The following is a 14,246-nucleotide window of genomic DNA, read 5'->3' as shown; positions in this document are numbered from 1 at the left end:
ACGCTAAATATATCAGGAATTTGCAGTGTTATCAAAATGTTTCAATGTCAAAAATCAGTTAGTAGGAATCATACAGTTGTTAAAAATTATTAATATCTACGATAAAGTCTGATAAATTGTGTATATTTGACATGACGACTTATAGTATTATTTTATTTAACACTTATTTTTGGTTCCATGTACTGGGGTCGTTTATAACTATGCCAAGTAAGTAAATGTATAAAAAATGTAAGAGGTATGGGTTATTTTTCTGTACAAAATTTTTCTTATAATTAGTATTACTAGTATAAACCGTACCGTTGTCAATGGTGCATAACACTTTATAATTTAACATGAAACGGAATAAACTTCAGCAATTAATCCAGAGCTGCTAGTCGGAAGTTAGCGATCAAAGTCAAACAACAAAAGCTTCTTGCTTCAGGTTTTGTAGTGATAACTATGCACTTTGCAAAAATAAAATAAACCAAAAGAAATCCAATGAAAACATACAAATTTAATTAATAATAACTGAATAAAGAACTGGAATAGTTGAACAACAGGTCGGAAGTGTTAATAGTTTTGAAAATAAATTTTAACGAAGATTAAAAGGGTGGAGTTAAAAGTACTTTAACTAAAGTAGGGATCGAATCAGAAGTAAATGAAACTTGAAAAGTGTGATAAGATGAAATACTAAGAAACAGATTTTGCCCCAATCCACCAACAAAATCCAATATTAAAATGCAATTAAGGAGCAACAAGAATCATACACCTTATACTGTTAGTAAGCGAAATTAAAATATTAAGGGATTAATGAAAAGTCATCATCATAAGGTCGTCAGTCCTAAGACTAGTTGGACACGTACCTCCACTCTTTCCTATCCTGACCTAAACTTCGCATTTCCCTAAAACTAGAACAGCCCATATCCGTAACTATTTGCGAACAGTAATCTAATCTAGGTCTACCTATACCCCTCCTAACTCCTGTTTCTGCCTCTAATATGTCTCTGACTAGCCCTTCATGCCTGAGAAGGTGTCCTACCAACCTATCTCGCCTATTTTTTATTGACTTCCATAGAGTCCTCTGTTCTCCTATTCTTTCCAATACCTCTTCATTTCTAACCTTTTCTACCCACGATATCCTCATCATCCGCCTATAACACCACATTTCGAACGCTTCTAACCTTTTCTTTTCCGCCGCTCCCACTGTCCATGTTTCGCACCCGTACAACGCCGTGCTCCAAACATACATCTTTAACAACCTTTTTCGGATTTAAATTTTAATTAAATTAAACGTTCGCGAGCATAGAAGTGACTTTTTATTAAAGGCGACACGACCCTGCGCTATCCTCTGCTTTATATCCCTACTACTCCTTCCATCCTGACTTATCTGACTTCCTAGGTATCTAAAATTCGCCACTTCTTCTAATTGTTCGTTTCCTATCTTTGGAAAGTACAAGTAATAAAATAATATGTAGAGAGAATAATAGAAAGGTACAGATACAAAAGGTTTTATGAAGATACATTTGAAAGAACATTTACATAATAACAATAGGAAATACTTACAAAAGGAAGAATTGAGTTAGACATTACACTATTGATATTAGAAAAAATACCAAAGCTATATATAAAAATGATAATATACAGCAAAAAGTGATATGTGGCAAATGTATGTAGTCACAATGCTAATCAAGGAGACCTATCTCATCATGATCTAATCTACTGTATACTACTTAATTCCTGGTGTATGGCACTTCAAACAAATCAATCAGGAAATTTTTTCTCACCTCAACCTAACTAAATCAGTAGAGCATAGAACTTCACACATGTTAGTGAGGAAACCCTTTTCCACCATAAAGTAAAACAAACCCTTAGTGCATAGTACCTACTTTAAACAAGCCAATCAAGAAGACCTCTCTCATCATAACCTAACTTAAGACCATGGGGCATAGCACCTCACGCAAGCCAATCAGAGAATCGTAACGTAAGTCCAACGTGCATAGCATATCGCACGTGTGAATCAGGGTTACCCTATACTGTAGCCTAATTAGGGGTAGAAAGCCTTCGAAATTGGTCCATCTGCGCAATGTAGGCTAACCTCAACCCGAACAATTTACTGCGAATCATTTGGTCAAGTCGTCTCCTCTTTAACATTCAAAGAATCATTGCAACCGGGGGGGTGGGGTGCAATGATCTTGTTGAAGTAGCATAGGTGGTTGATTGCATCATGGATGTAGCCCAGACACAAACCATAGTTAATCCCAGAATCAATTGCCCTTCCGAGACTATTCAAGCCTTAGCCAACATAGTATTCGCCCTCCGGATGGATCTGAATTACCTAAGAATACACATGAAAATTTCTAGCACCGGCGGCCTCACACCACACCCAGATTGTATCCATAACTATTTCACCAACATTTTCGACTTATATTATCTGTAGCTGGTACCAGACATGGAGAGAAGAAGTCATTTCTCTACATGAATCTCCAAACATCTAAGTGTGACCTAATTCGTCGAGACGGTCCAAAAAAGCTCTCGACAAACCTTCTACGATCCCTTTTAGAGATTTTAAAAGAATCGACCACTCATTCACCATGTATTTCATCATAAATATATGTAATGGCAGATGAACAGCATCTTTAATCAACACCCATAGATGTAAAATCCAGTGATAAGGCAACACATACAACAACAACCTAGACCAGACGCCGGGTTCGCTTTCTCAAAAATATCCAGACAAGTTGATTAACATAATATTTCGAATTTAAAATACGTATGTATACATAGGCGTACCCAGATTCTGCCCTAGTGGGGGGCAGTCACATTTTTTAGGTCAGATCGTCCGCGGCTGTTTTGTCATACTCGCTACACAAAGGCACAAATGCACCTATATGAAACAGTAGGTATATGTAGTAGAGTGTGTAGGACAAACAGCCGCAAATGATCCTGCTTTATAAGTACTAGGGTCAATTGAAAAGTCCCCGGCCTGACACATAGATGGCGGCACCAGAACTAAATCCATATGATTTAAAATTAGTCCTAACCTTCAAAAGACGCGTCTATAAATTTGACGGCTGTCCGCTCATTAGTTTGTGAATTATAACATTTTTAGTAAAGCAACTTTTGTTATTGTGAAAAAAATGGATAAAAAGGAATTTCGCGTGTTGATAAAATATTGCTTTTTGAAGGGAAAAAATACAGTTGAAGCAAAAACTTGGCTTGATAACGAATTTCCGGACACTGCCCCAGGAAAATCAACCATCAAGGATTGGTATGCTAAGTTTAGACGTGGTGAAATGAGCACCGAAGACGGTGAACGCAGTGGACGCCCAAAAGAGGCTGTTACGGACGAAAACATTAAAAAAATCCACAAAATGATTTTGAATGACCGTAAATTGAAATTGAATGAAATAGCAGACACTCTACAGATATCAACGGAACGTATACATCACATCATTCACGAATATTTGGGTATGAGAAAGCTCTGTGCAAAGTGGGTGCCGCGCGAGCTCACTTTTGACCAAAAACAACGACGAGTTGATGATTCAGAGCAGTGTTTGAAGATGATCACGCGTAATAAACCCGAGTTTTTGCGTCGATATGTGACAATGGATGAAACATGGCTCCATCATTTCACTCCGAAGTCCAATCGACAGTCATCGGAGTGGACTGCACACGATGAACCCGCTCCAAAGCGTGCAAAAACGCAACAGTCGGCTGGCAAGGTTATGGCGTCTGTATTTTGGGATGCGCGTGGAATAATTTTCATTGACTACCTTGAAAAAGGAAGGACCATCAACAGCGACTATTACATAGCGTTATTGGACCGTTTGAAGGACGAAATCGCCGAGAAACGACCGCATTTGCAGAAAAAGAAAGTCCTGCTTCACCAAGACAATGCACCGTCTCACAAGTCAGTGAAAACGATGGCAAAAATTCATGAATTGGGCTTCGAATTGCTTCCGCATCCACCGTATTCTCCAGATCTGGCCCCCAGCGACTACTTCCTGTTCTCAGATCTCAAAAGAATGCTCGTTGGGAAAAAATTTTCGTCGAATGAAGAGGTGATCGCCGAAACTGAGGCCTATTTTGAAGCAAAGGACAAATCGTACTACAAAAATGGTATCGAAAAGTTGGAGGATCGCTATAATCAGTGTATCACCCTTGAAGGGAATTATGTTGAATAAAAAAAATACGAATTTTGCAAAAAAAATGTGTTTTACTATTTTAGGCCGGGGACTTTTCAATTGACCTGTTAGTTAAATAAATAAAAGTGAATTTGACTATGCATTTTTATTTTATTTTAATTGTTTAATTCGACTTCTACTTTAAAAGTAATTTTCGAGGATCTTTAGCAAAACGGTTTATGACGTCTTCCGTGAAAGAATGGCCCATACTGTTTACATTTTTTTTATGTACACTGAGCACACAGAGTCCATTTTGTATGTCTTCGAGATTTCCAGGTGAGGCAGCTGCCTTCCCCTGACCCCTCTGTATATGCCCACGTATGTATATGTAATTATTGTTTGCAAACACCGATAATAATATAGTATGGAGTGAATGAACTAGGTCAAAACAGATACATTAGTAAAATGCTGGATGTACAATTGTCATATGATCCATTGTAAATAGTGTACTACATATATAAGCTATAAATAGTCAAGTAAATCAGTTTGTTTGCTGTAAGGACCTTGCTTTTCTTCTTCTCTGATGCTAAAGCAGAACCATTAACTATATGCTGCAATAAGTGTTTAGTTAATTAGTCTTTTGAGCGCATGCGCTGAAGTTTATGAGCATGCGCAGAAATCAGTTGTTTAATGACAATGTCTTTCTAACCTCTAAATCATTTACTCTTATTTCGCCAACTATCAATTTAATAACGAGCTTTCCGCACAAACATGACAAAAAATAGTATACGTACCTCGGGAAGAAACATGGTTGTCTCAAACTGCATGTTAGCCACCCTCGCCTTCGGCTTGGGTGGCAATTCACACGCAGTCTGAAATAACCCTGTTTCTTCCCTCGATATGTAATGTACTATTGTTTTGAAAGAATTGAAGTCATCGCGTGTACATCCTACAAGGAAATGTATTAGGTATTACTGAAGCAAACGATGAAGAGATTAAGGTCTACTAAACTAAATACATGCACAATGTACTTCAATAGTCTAATATTTAATCAATTAAACAAGATACATTATATTATCATATAAACTAATGACATGTGTCAATAAATTAATTAAAACTAGGACAGTGGTGCAGTTTATTATCAAGTGATCTTATTGGAACTAGAACCCGAAACGGTTCATCCAAAGATAATCAAATAATCAGAGTTTTGTCTAACAATTGCATAATAGTTGCTGTAGTAAGAAATTGCAGCATAGTTGATAACCACGTTCCAACGATAATTAGGTTGGTATGCATTCATGTAGCTCTGAAGAAGTTGAGATATGTAAACCCTATCAGACGATAGTGAGTAGGCTGTATTTACGTATGATAAGATTTGGGTTTGCATGGCAACTGGCATATTCGTTTCGTAAATGGACGCTACCCTTGTCTGAAATAAAAAACAAACACTCTTTTGATTTTGATTACAAGCTAAAATACATTAATAATGCAGGTAACGCATTTGATATGAACATAAAAGTGTCATTATGTAAATGACCATGACATATAATGATAACACATTGTGCATAAACGATCTCAAGAATAATATTGTAAGAGATGGTTTATATTCCTATATAATAATAACTTTAAATAACACGTCGCAACAGTGTAACGAAATTATGTTTACTTAATTATGAAAATTATGATATGCTTACACGTATACTAATTATTAAAGTAAAAGTGACATTTTCTGTTAAAAAATAAATCTTAATATTCCAGTTTTATTGATCCACAAATTTGTGTATGGCTATAAACAAAGAAAGTTGCAAAGACATATGTACAACGTTGTAACTGTTTAAATAAAGCCTTCCGAAAATGAACAGGACCTATATTTTTGGATTCTTTATGTACATCGCAATAATGAAGAAAAAAAAATTGGCAAATTATGAAAACATGGCGTAAACACAATAAAAATGTTTGTATTTGTGGACATCTTTTAAGACGTATGTGTTTAAAATTGAAACATTATTATAACGTATATAAAAAATAGAAAAAAACAGCCTAAAATACTGATACATATAACGATATAACAATGAAAATGACATGACTACGGAGTCTTAAAAATGCTTACGTCTCTTAGTCCGTCAGTTTCTAACTCGTGCTTATTCAGCACAGATCCATCGCTTTTTCTATAGGCAGCTTCAGGAGTTTTTTCTTCTACTGGAGATGCAGTTACTAACCAGCAACCCAGCACAATAAAAGGTAGAAAAGTGATCAACACTTTGGTGTTCATTTTGTATTTGAAAAATGAAAATTATTCGACACAAACTAAATTACTTTTCAAAGCGTTTATCAAATTGCTGTTGAAGTTAATGCAATGCTCTAAGCGTATATATATGAACAATTGAAGTATATATCTATCACATACAGGTACCGCCTTTATATTGTGATAAGGTAATATTCCATCAATAACAACTTCATTGGTTTTGTTTGTATTGGTGTATTTCTAAGGAAAGTATTGAAAATTGAGATAAGTAATACGAAAGTCGATTTAATTTAATAAAAATTATCTGGACATATTTTATTTATCATTAATTACTGATATTATTTTTTTTGTACAATTCTAATAATTTTTATTTAACGAAAACAGAAAATGATTAATTGTTTACGTTTCACACGTGCAAATGGTAATATAGCTAAAATAGACTAATCTTCTCTAGAACTTACGCAACATTACATCTATAACTATAGGAAATAAAAATCATGAAAAAGCAGACCATTATAAAATTATGAATAATGTGTTACATTATTAGCATAGTCTAGTTTTAACAACATATAATTTTGGTATCATTAGTTTCAATAATAGAAAAGCGTATATTTTCAGAAATATTTGTAGAGTAAAGTCGGTGAATGTGGAATAGGTCAGGTAATGTGGAATACCATGTTTGCACTAAAATTAGAAGAGTCATCTAAATTCTAGTTGATGTATTAGGTACTACTCTTAATGTATTTCGAAGTAATGTGTTATGTAATCCTATGTTTGTTATAGGTGTCGTTGTGTTTAATCAGAAATTATTTCGCAGGTGGCTGACATTTTGTAGGGTAGTGATACTGTTAACTGTTACGCATTTGTTTGGATCGATTTAAAAATAGTGGTGCTGCGTGTAGTTACTGTAAATGTTTTAGAGTGTGAGGTATGATATTACAGCCCTATAAAATTAACTTTATCCAAGTTCTTATATGGTCATAGTTTCGTGTCTATAAGCGGGTATTGTGGAATATCAATAGATTTGCTATTGTGGACTATTCTACATAACCAATTCCATTTTCCCCTCCCTAACTCCCAATGAAGATGCCGAATGTATTTTTTGTGCAGGTAAATTTTCTGAAGATACAAGAGGGGAGGTTTGGATNTTGAACGAATATAAAGAAAATTTGTTAAATTCCAAAGTATTAAAAAAGGAGAAATTAGAACTACAAAGGACACGTATAGAGAGTTAGAATTATGCGAGTTAGTGATAAGGAGAAAATATGTTAACCTTTATTTTTTTTTAATTATTAATGGCATAATTGATTTTCTTGGTCAGGCCGGAAACTTATCAATCCACCCTCGTATTACGCAGGAAATTACTCAAATTCGGCATTAAATTTTCATCACCATGTATAATACCAAACAACTTTTAACGCAACTGTATTAGATAACAGGCATCCCCTTATCTTCCTTCTCAATATTAATTTAATATTAATACTTCAGCTTGCATAATTAAGAAATATGCAATTTAGAGTTAGACAATGAAGCAACTTTTTTTGATGAAGTTGGAATATCTCGAACACTAATAGACCTAGACCAAGAGAAGCTTTATAAAATAAAGTAAAATAAAATCCCTCTAAAATAACAATTAGATTCTGAAAATTCAAAAATATAGAGGATAATCTTTATTTTTAATTACTAAATCTACCAACCTACATAAAATAAGATACATTGTATTATTGTGTTACGTCACCTAGACGGGAAAAACAAATAGCTAGCTGACTAGAGATATTACCGTGAATAAAAAAATTACAGAAGTATGTTTAATAAACTTGTTTATAATTTTTAAAAAAATGGTATTCCACATTCACCGACCTTACTCTACGTATAAAATCTCATATTTAGCAAATGTTCAGTATTCTACCTGATAGGAACATTTCCGGAACTTTTGTAAATAATAATTTTTCTCCTCTGTCGTCGTTGATCGTCCCTGATGTTCGGAAAAAAAACCGGAAGTAGTCATTTTTATAATAAACCCAACAGCAAGCTTCGAAAAAAGTGTCCAGCTTTTTGTTCCTGTTCCAATCATAAGCCATATTATCCAGAAAACTAAAACGTGTTTAGGACCCAAAAACTTGTTCATCCTTTCTAAAATTTTCATTTAAATAATTTTCAATGGTCGTTGTTGAAAAATTAGCTTCAATAATATCCGACATTATTATTTTCAGAGAGTAACAATAAAAAAAGAAGTTCTTTTAGCCTTACAAATAATTGAAAGTTGCCGAGGAGATCACTTACTTTCTTGCTGTTGAAAGCTTTTGACGTTTCCATATATAATTAAAACTAATTATTGTTAATTTAGAATACGATGATAAAATGCTTGATTTGGTTTTGAAAACGACAGTCGGCGATTTCAACGCTAAACACGTCTCTTGGGGCTGTTGACAAACCAATAGTAAAGGCACCTCCCTTCTTGCCAAAATTCTTGACTTCAACCTCACAGTTGAAGCACCCGCTAACACCACGTTCCTCCCTGCCCCCACAATCAATTCCCTGACATCCTTGATATTTTCGTCTCAAGAAATTTTACACTTTCCGCCGATCCTATCGTCTTAGACGCATTAAGCTCGGACCATCTCCCAGCCCTTATTGAAGTCGGCCGCCCAATCCTCAACCCCCCAAACCCAACCACGACACTAGATTGGCTACACCTCCGTTACACCCTCTTTAACATCTTTATTCAAGTGCACTTCAACTCGCACAATAGCGGAACTTGACGAAGCTGAGAATTTCCTTTCAAACGAGATTACCAGCGCTATCGAGCTCTCTACTACCTCCCGCACCACGCCCAACAAAGACAGAACTCTCCCCGCAGACATTCTTGACCACCTTAAGAGGAGAAACAAGGCCCGACGTCTGTGGAATAGACACCGCGGCTCCGCACACTATGCAGAAGTAAACGCCCTTCAACGAGAACTAACAACTCGTCTCACTGAATTCCGCAGCGCATCCTTCGATGACTATATCGCTTAGGCAGAAACTCACTCACGAAGCACTTGGAAAATGATCCGTTTTCTTCGTAACAGAGCTCCCCATCTTCCGCCACTAAAACAGATCGGCTCCATCTATTCTTCAGACGAAGAAAAAGCTGCAATCTTCGCATACTCTTTATGTCTCCAGTGCTCCCCACTACTTAGTCCAGTGGACCTTGCCGACTTTCACAAGCGTACCAAAGCCGTCTCCCAGAACTTCATTCCCCTACATTCCGACTTCAGACACACTACGCCCCATGAAATCTCTCCTTACTCCGTTCACTGAAAAAGAGGAAAGCCCCTGACGCTGACGGAATTCAAAATCCCTCCCCCCAATCCCCCACGCTTAACCATTTTCCCTTCTCAACCCTCTCCCAAATTCCAACCTTCCATTCTCTACCCGGGGATGAGTAATCCTCAGGGTTTACCTCCACACTCAAGGAGGGGTTTTAGTCGGTAAAAATCCGATACTACCTCCCTTCAGGGGGTGTCGTTTGAATATTTCCCCTCCTCGAGAATAATCTAAATAAAAAAAAACATACGGAACACTCATCTTGTTCTTCCTTCTATGAGCTTTCCTCTGGGACATTAGCGTGGAATTCTGAGAGAGTTTTGCAGTCCCGAGCGACCGTCCGTTTGGGAATCAGTGTTGAGTGTTTGGACTAACTTGTTTTTCGCGACTTGTGATTAGAGTTAGCATAGTGTTAAGTTTTCGTTGTAATTTAAATCCCGAGCCACACGCGGACTCACCTTTGTAACCATTGTTTTGTCCTTTTTTTATATAAATTTAACTATTCGTTTAATAAAGTTTGTTTTATTAAGGGAAAAAACTAGAGCATCTTTTATTCACCCTTACAGTCAGCATATAGGCTGCTTAAAAATCACTACAGTTGTTATTTCGTTATTATTAAATTATTCCCGCAACCTGCCATTGAATTTTTTTTAATGACTTCTAACTTTGAAATTTATTACAAAGGACAGACATGTGCAAATAAAGAGCATTCGAAGGGGTTTCGGATAATTTTTATTTAATGTCATTTAAAATGATATATGTAGGTACGTAATCTTTTTAGGTTTCAGATCGATTTAAAAATTTTTAATTTTGCTAACTACGGATAGTGATTAACGTGGGTTTAAACAAATAATTAATAATAATGAAAAACAAAACATGTTTTCGTTCGGTAAATTATAAGAAACAGGAGCAATGGAAATCCCGAAATTAATCTCTATTTGTAATGTTATTTGTAATATTTTCTTGTCGTATCTTATCTATTAGCCGAAATTAAACAAAACAGCGGTTATTTCACCTGAAAACTGTGTTGTTTTTATTATCAATAAAATCCTAAAAAGATAGTAGACTGTTATCTGCAGGTGTTCTTTAATTTATAAATGACTGAACCGAAATTATAAGAACCAAAACAATTTCAAATAAAGAAATCTTTTCTGAAATGTGCCACTAGCAAAGTATTATTTTGATACCAATTTTGTTTCGACAGTAATGTAGGTATATACTCAGATTGCTAGTTCCTTTCTACATTTTAATAAAATTCCTACATCTTAATAAAATAATTCGAAGTGGTCTGCGACGCGCTGATGAGATCCAAAAAGATTGAAATCGCGATCCGCGTCTGGCAGTTTCGACAGAATACAGACCACTTCGAATTATTTTATTCGATTAAGCTAACGTGCCTATCACGTTGAGGTTGGCTACGCCGGGATTCATTTTCAGCAAGTAGATATCCACACAAGTGGACCTTGTTGGAGCATATGTAATCCTAAAATGTAGCATCGTGCTACAGATGGCGTTTACTGCGCCGTTTGTAGTATTTCCTACATTTTGTTCAAATTATAGTTCTTTCTCAACATTCAACAAAGAGAGAGAGTTTCTGAAATAAATAGCAATACAAGATTTAGAGGGTGTTAATCAGAAGCAATAGGGAATCGCATGGTGAGTAAAGGAATAAAGACATTGTAAAAACATCAGAAGTTACAATCCGTACCTCTGGCTGTAAGGAAAATTGGAATCAAATAAGCAGCTACACCGATAGAGAATGTAAGCAGTGACGGTTGCGTTGTGTAAAGTAAATATAAACAGCTAACTACTACGCTACTCCTATAAAAGGCTAAATACATACATTACAAAAATTGACATTAGAACCGTCTGCTAGAATACAGGCTTCAAGACGTCTACTAAAATTATTAATGACTTCGACTAACTACATAGGTACAATATTAAACGAATAAACATAGTCAATCCCAAATATAATATAACCTTTGGATTGGTTTGGTGGACTAGTTAAGATTTAAGATTGATACACCGTAAAAGTTAAAAAAATTAGCTACATTGATAAGAGCGTTGCAATCATCCTGGTCAGGAGGTAGTGCCACGAACACTTAAGGATTCCTACCGGTTATGCTCTTAAGGGTAGAGACTTTTTGTTAACGCGTTCCCCAGTCGACTGTTCGCGATTAGACCATCGACCTCCGTCCACGCACTAAACTTATTGATGAACCACTGATTATTTGTACATGGTTCAACATTGGTCATTCACTGGTTCTAGAAGTTTCTTTGATTTATCTGATTTAGTGAAAAAACTGACGAAATTTGCGATATTAGCTGGGTTAGAAACCCTCTTTGTCTTTTTTGATGACTTCGTGAAGTTCCATAATTTTCACAATAACCAGAACTGTCGAACTTGCGTTAATTTCTGCCTGTACATAGATAATTCTTTTCGCTTACTGCAAATGAACTCTATATCTGTTTTATGAATTTTGAAAGAACTGCAACGTTATATTTATGAAATATTTATTTAATTTTGAAATATGTTTTAATGTCTAAAATAGTTTTTAGGTTTCCCTAAAACTCCACTGCGTAACAATACTAAGACGGCAAGCAACACTCTCTCTCTCTCTCTCTCTCTGGCTAGGAATGATGTATCAATGACCTCCATTTCAAGAGATTCGTTGTATGATCATACTACATGCGGAAGATTAAAGCCCCCATTCCAACACCAGAGGGAGGTTGAATAATAGTAGAAATCCATTAATTTTATTTATGTATATGTAAGATTTAAGACCGCCAAAGACCACAGCTAGTCGTCCATCAAAAATCTAAAAGATGCCAGTAGGAAATTACAAAATCTTTACTTCTCAAGCAAGGATAAACCTACTTATTTATTCAAATATTTTAGATCAAGTACTAGATCTAATCATCTCCATATAAATGGGAACAAAATAAAAACCAAAGATACAAAAAAGCACTATGTGGTAATCACTACTGAAAAACTGATAGCAGGAATGCACTTATATCAAACTACATCGAGATCATATATTAGGAACAGAACCAATACCAGGAATAAATCTTTCTTACTAACTACGTGATGTCTATAGCCTTTATTCCTTCCAATTACTTTTAAACGATTTGTTCCTTCGGTAACAGTTTAGGTTAAAAGGGATTCTGTATTATTTTGTAAGCATGCTCAGACTTTCTAAAGTTAATCTTTTCTTACTGCTTTTATCTACTTTAATATAAATACTTCTTAATGCTTCACAAGATTAGGTATTCCCAACAACGTCATTAAGAAAGTACTAATCGTCCCAAATCAAGGTTTCCTACTTTTGTTCTGTTTAAAACCTAATATACCTTAGCTGCGTAATCTAGGTACGGCGTAATGTAGTTCCATATTACATTCTGTATTTATGCCCCTATTATTCGTTTCTCCATCCTCCTGTGGTCATATTTTCTAATTTTCTTGTTTGCCTCATTATTCTAATATTCCATGCTCCGATTCGTGAAATATTGCAACATTTCCTATTAAAATTCTGGGTGACTTCACATAAGGTAGTCTTCACTCGGACAACTGCTTTACGTCCGGAGTACTTAACTCTAGAGGACGCTATCATTTAAGTTGTAGAGTTGTAAGAGTATACCTTGTACTCGGGGTATCATAATGCAGTGGTTTCCCGTTACCTTCTACGTTGCAGTGTTGTGCATCAGAGTGTCATTTCGTCTCCGTGATCTCTATCACCTTGAGTACTGAAAGTTCTACTGCTGTTCTTTAGTGACTTGTCTTAGTCTGGTTTTCTTTTTTGTTTTCTTCAAAATGACACCCAGCCATCCGTACGACTGGGTAGTGTCGGATTCCCGAGGAAGGTGTCCTCGGACCTACCGACTGAAACCCCTCTAGCTCAGGCCGTTGTAGGATTCATCAATTCAGGTCCTCTTCAACCGTGTGTTTTTATGTGTTTGGTTAGTCTGGTTTAAAAAACTTTAAAACTTTTGGGTGTTTCATTTCCACCAGTCATTAATGCTGGTGGGCGGGCAGTCCCTTCGGACTACGCCGGAAAGTAGGGCGGAAGGCCCTCTTCAGCCTGCTTTCAGGAATCGTGGGAATGGGTGGGTGGTGGTTCGGGTGAGAAAGATGAGACGGACGAAATGAAGACAGAAGAGAATGAAAGATTATCTGTGGAATATTACTGCCTCAGTATTTGCCTAGGTGATCCAAGGAAACCACAGAAAAACTTGGACCAGGCAGACGGACCCGGAATCGAACCGGCGTCCTCCCGAATGCTAGGCAATGGTCTGGACCTCTAGGCCATGCCGCTCGGTAGTCTGGTTTCTCAAACCCCTTTCTTTATAGTTGAACCTATGGTCCGGCTCCTTAAATAATCGAAACGCGCAAGCCGGTCCACCCACTCTGGTTTCTACAACAACTTCGTGAAAGCTCAGGAACCGTTGGACCTATTCAATATGGGACCTGTTTATGACCCCGTTCCATGTAAGCACCAAACAACTACGTCATGCCAGTATTTATAGCTTGAGTACCTGGTCCTGAAGGGGTGCATAGCAACCAGCATAGCAATGACAAGGGAGCAATTTTC

The 14,246-nt window shown here is 36.3% G+C and overlaps 1 protein-coding gene across 2 annotated transcripts; it reads right to left on the bottom strand.

Annotated features, from left to right (window-relative positions):
• Positions 1-5,129: 5,129 nt before the first annotated feature.
• Positions 5,130-8,272, bottom strand: LOC108742090. Of its 2 annotated transcripts, XR_001938612.1 has the most exons (3): positions 8,258-8,272; positions 6,214-6,588; positions 5,130-5,532 (listed from the first exon to the last, which is right to left on the bottom strand). XR_001938612.1 is itself a non-coding variant. In XM_018477113.2 (2 exons), the coding sequence occupies exons 1-2, from the start codon at positions 6,373-6,375 to the stop codon at positions 5,281-5,283; spliced, it is 414 nt and encodes a 137-aa protein (XP_018332615.1). In that variant the 5' UTR covers positions 6,376-6,469; the 3' UTR covers positions 5,130-5,280. The 2 variants fall into 2 exon arrangements, 1 of the variants encoding a protein (XP_018332615.1); XM_018477113.2 differs by lacking the exon at positions 8,258-8,272 and having other exon boundaries at positions 6,214-6,469.
• Positions 8,273-14,246: the final 5,974 nt, after the last annotated feature.

This window comes from Agrilus planipennis, unplaced genomic scaffold (assembly GCF_000699045.2).
Source record: "Agrilus planipennis isolate EAB-ADULT unplaced genomic scaffold, Apla_2.0 scaffold94, whole genome shotgun sequence".
Taxonomy (NCBI): Eukaryota; Metazoa; Arthropoda; class Insecta; order Coleoptera; family Buprestidae; genus Agrilus; species Agrilus planipennis.
Note: the sequence above shows the minus strand (reverse complement) of the source record. Positions and strands in the feature narration are given on the sequence as shown.

What these genes read in the sequence shown, in the direction of transcription:
- LOC108742090 (XM_018477113.2), bottom strand. Translation starts at nt 6,375, where the DNA reads ATGAACACCAAAGTGTTGATCACTTTTCTACCTTTTATTGTGCTGGGT. An exon ending in AAACTGACGGACTAAGAGAC is followed by an intron (nt 5,533 to 6,213) that starts GTAAGCATTTTT and finishes TTTTTATTTCAG; the next exon opens with ACAAGGGTAGCGTCCATTTA.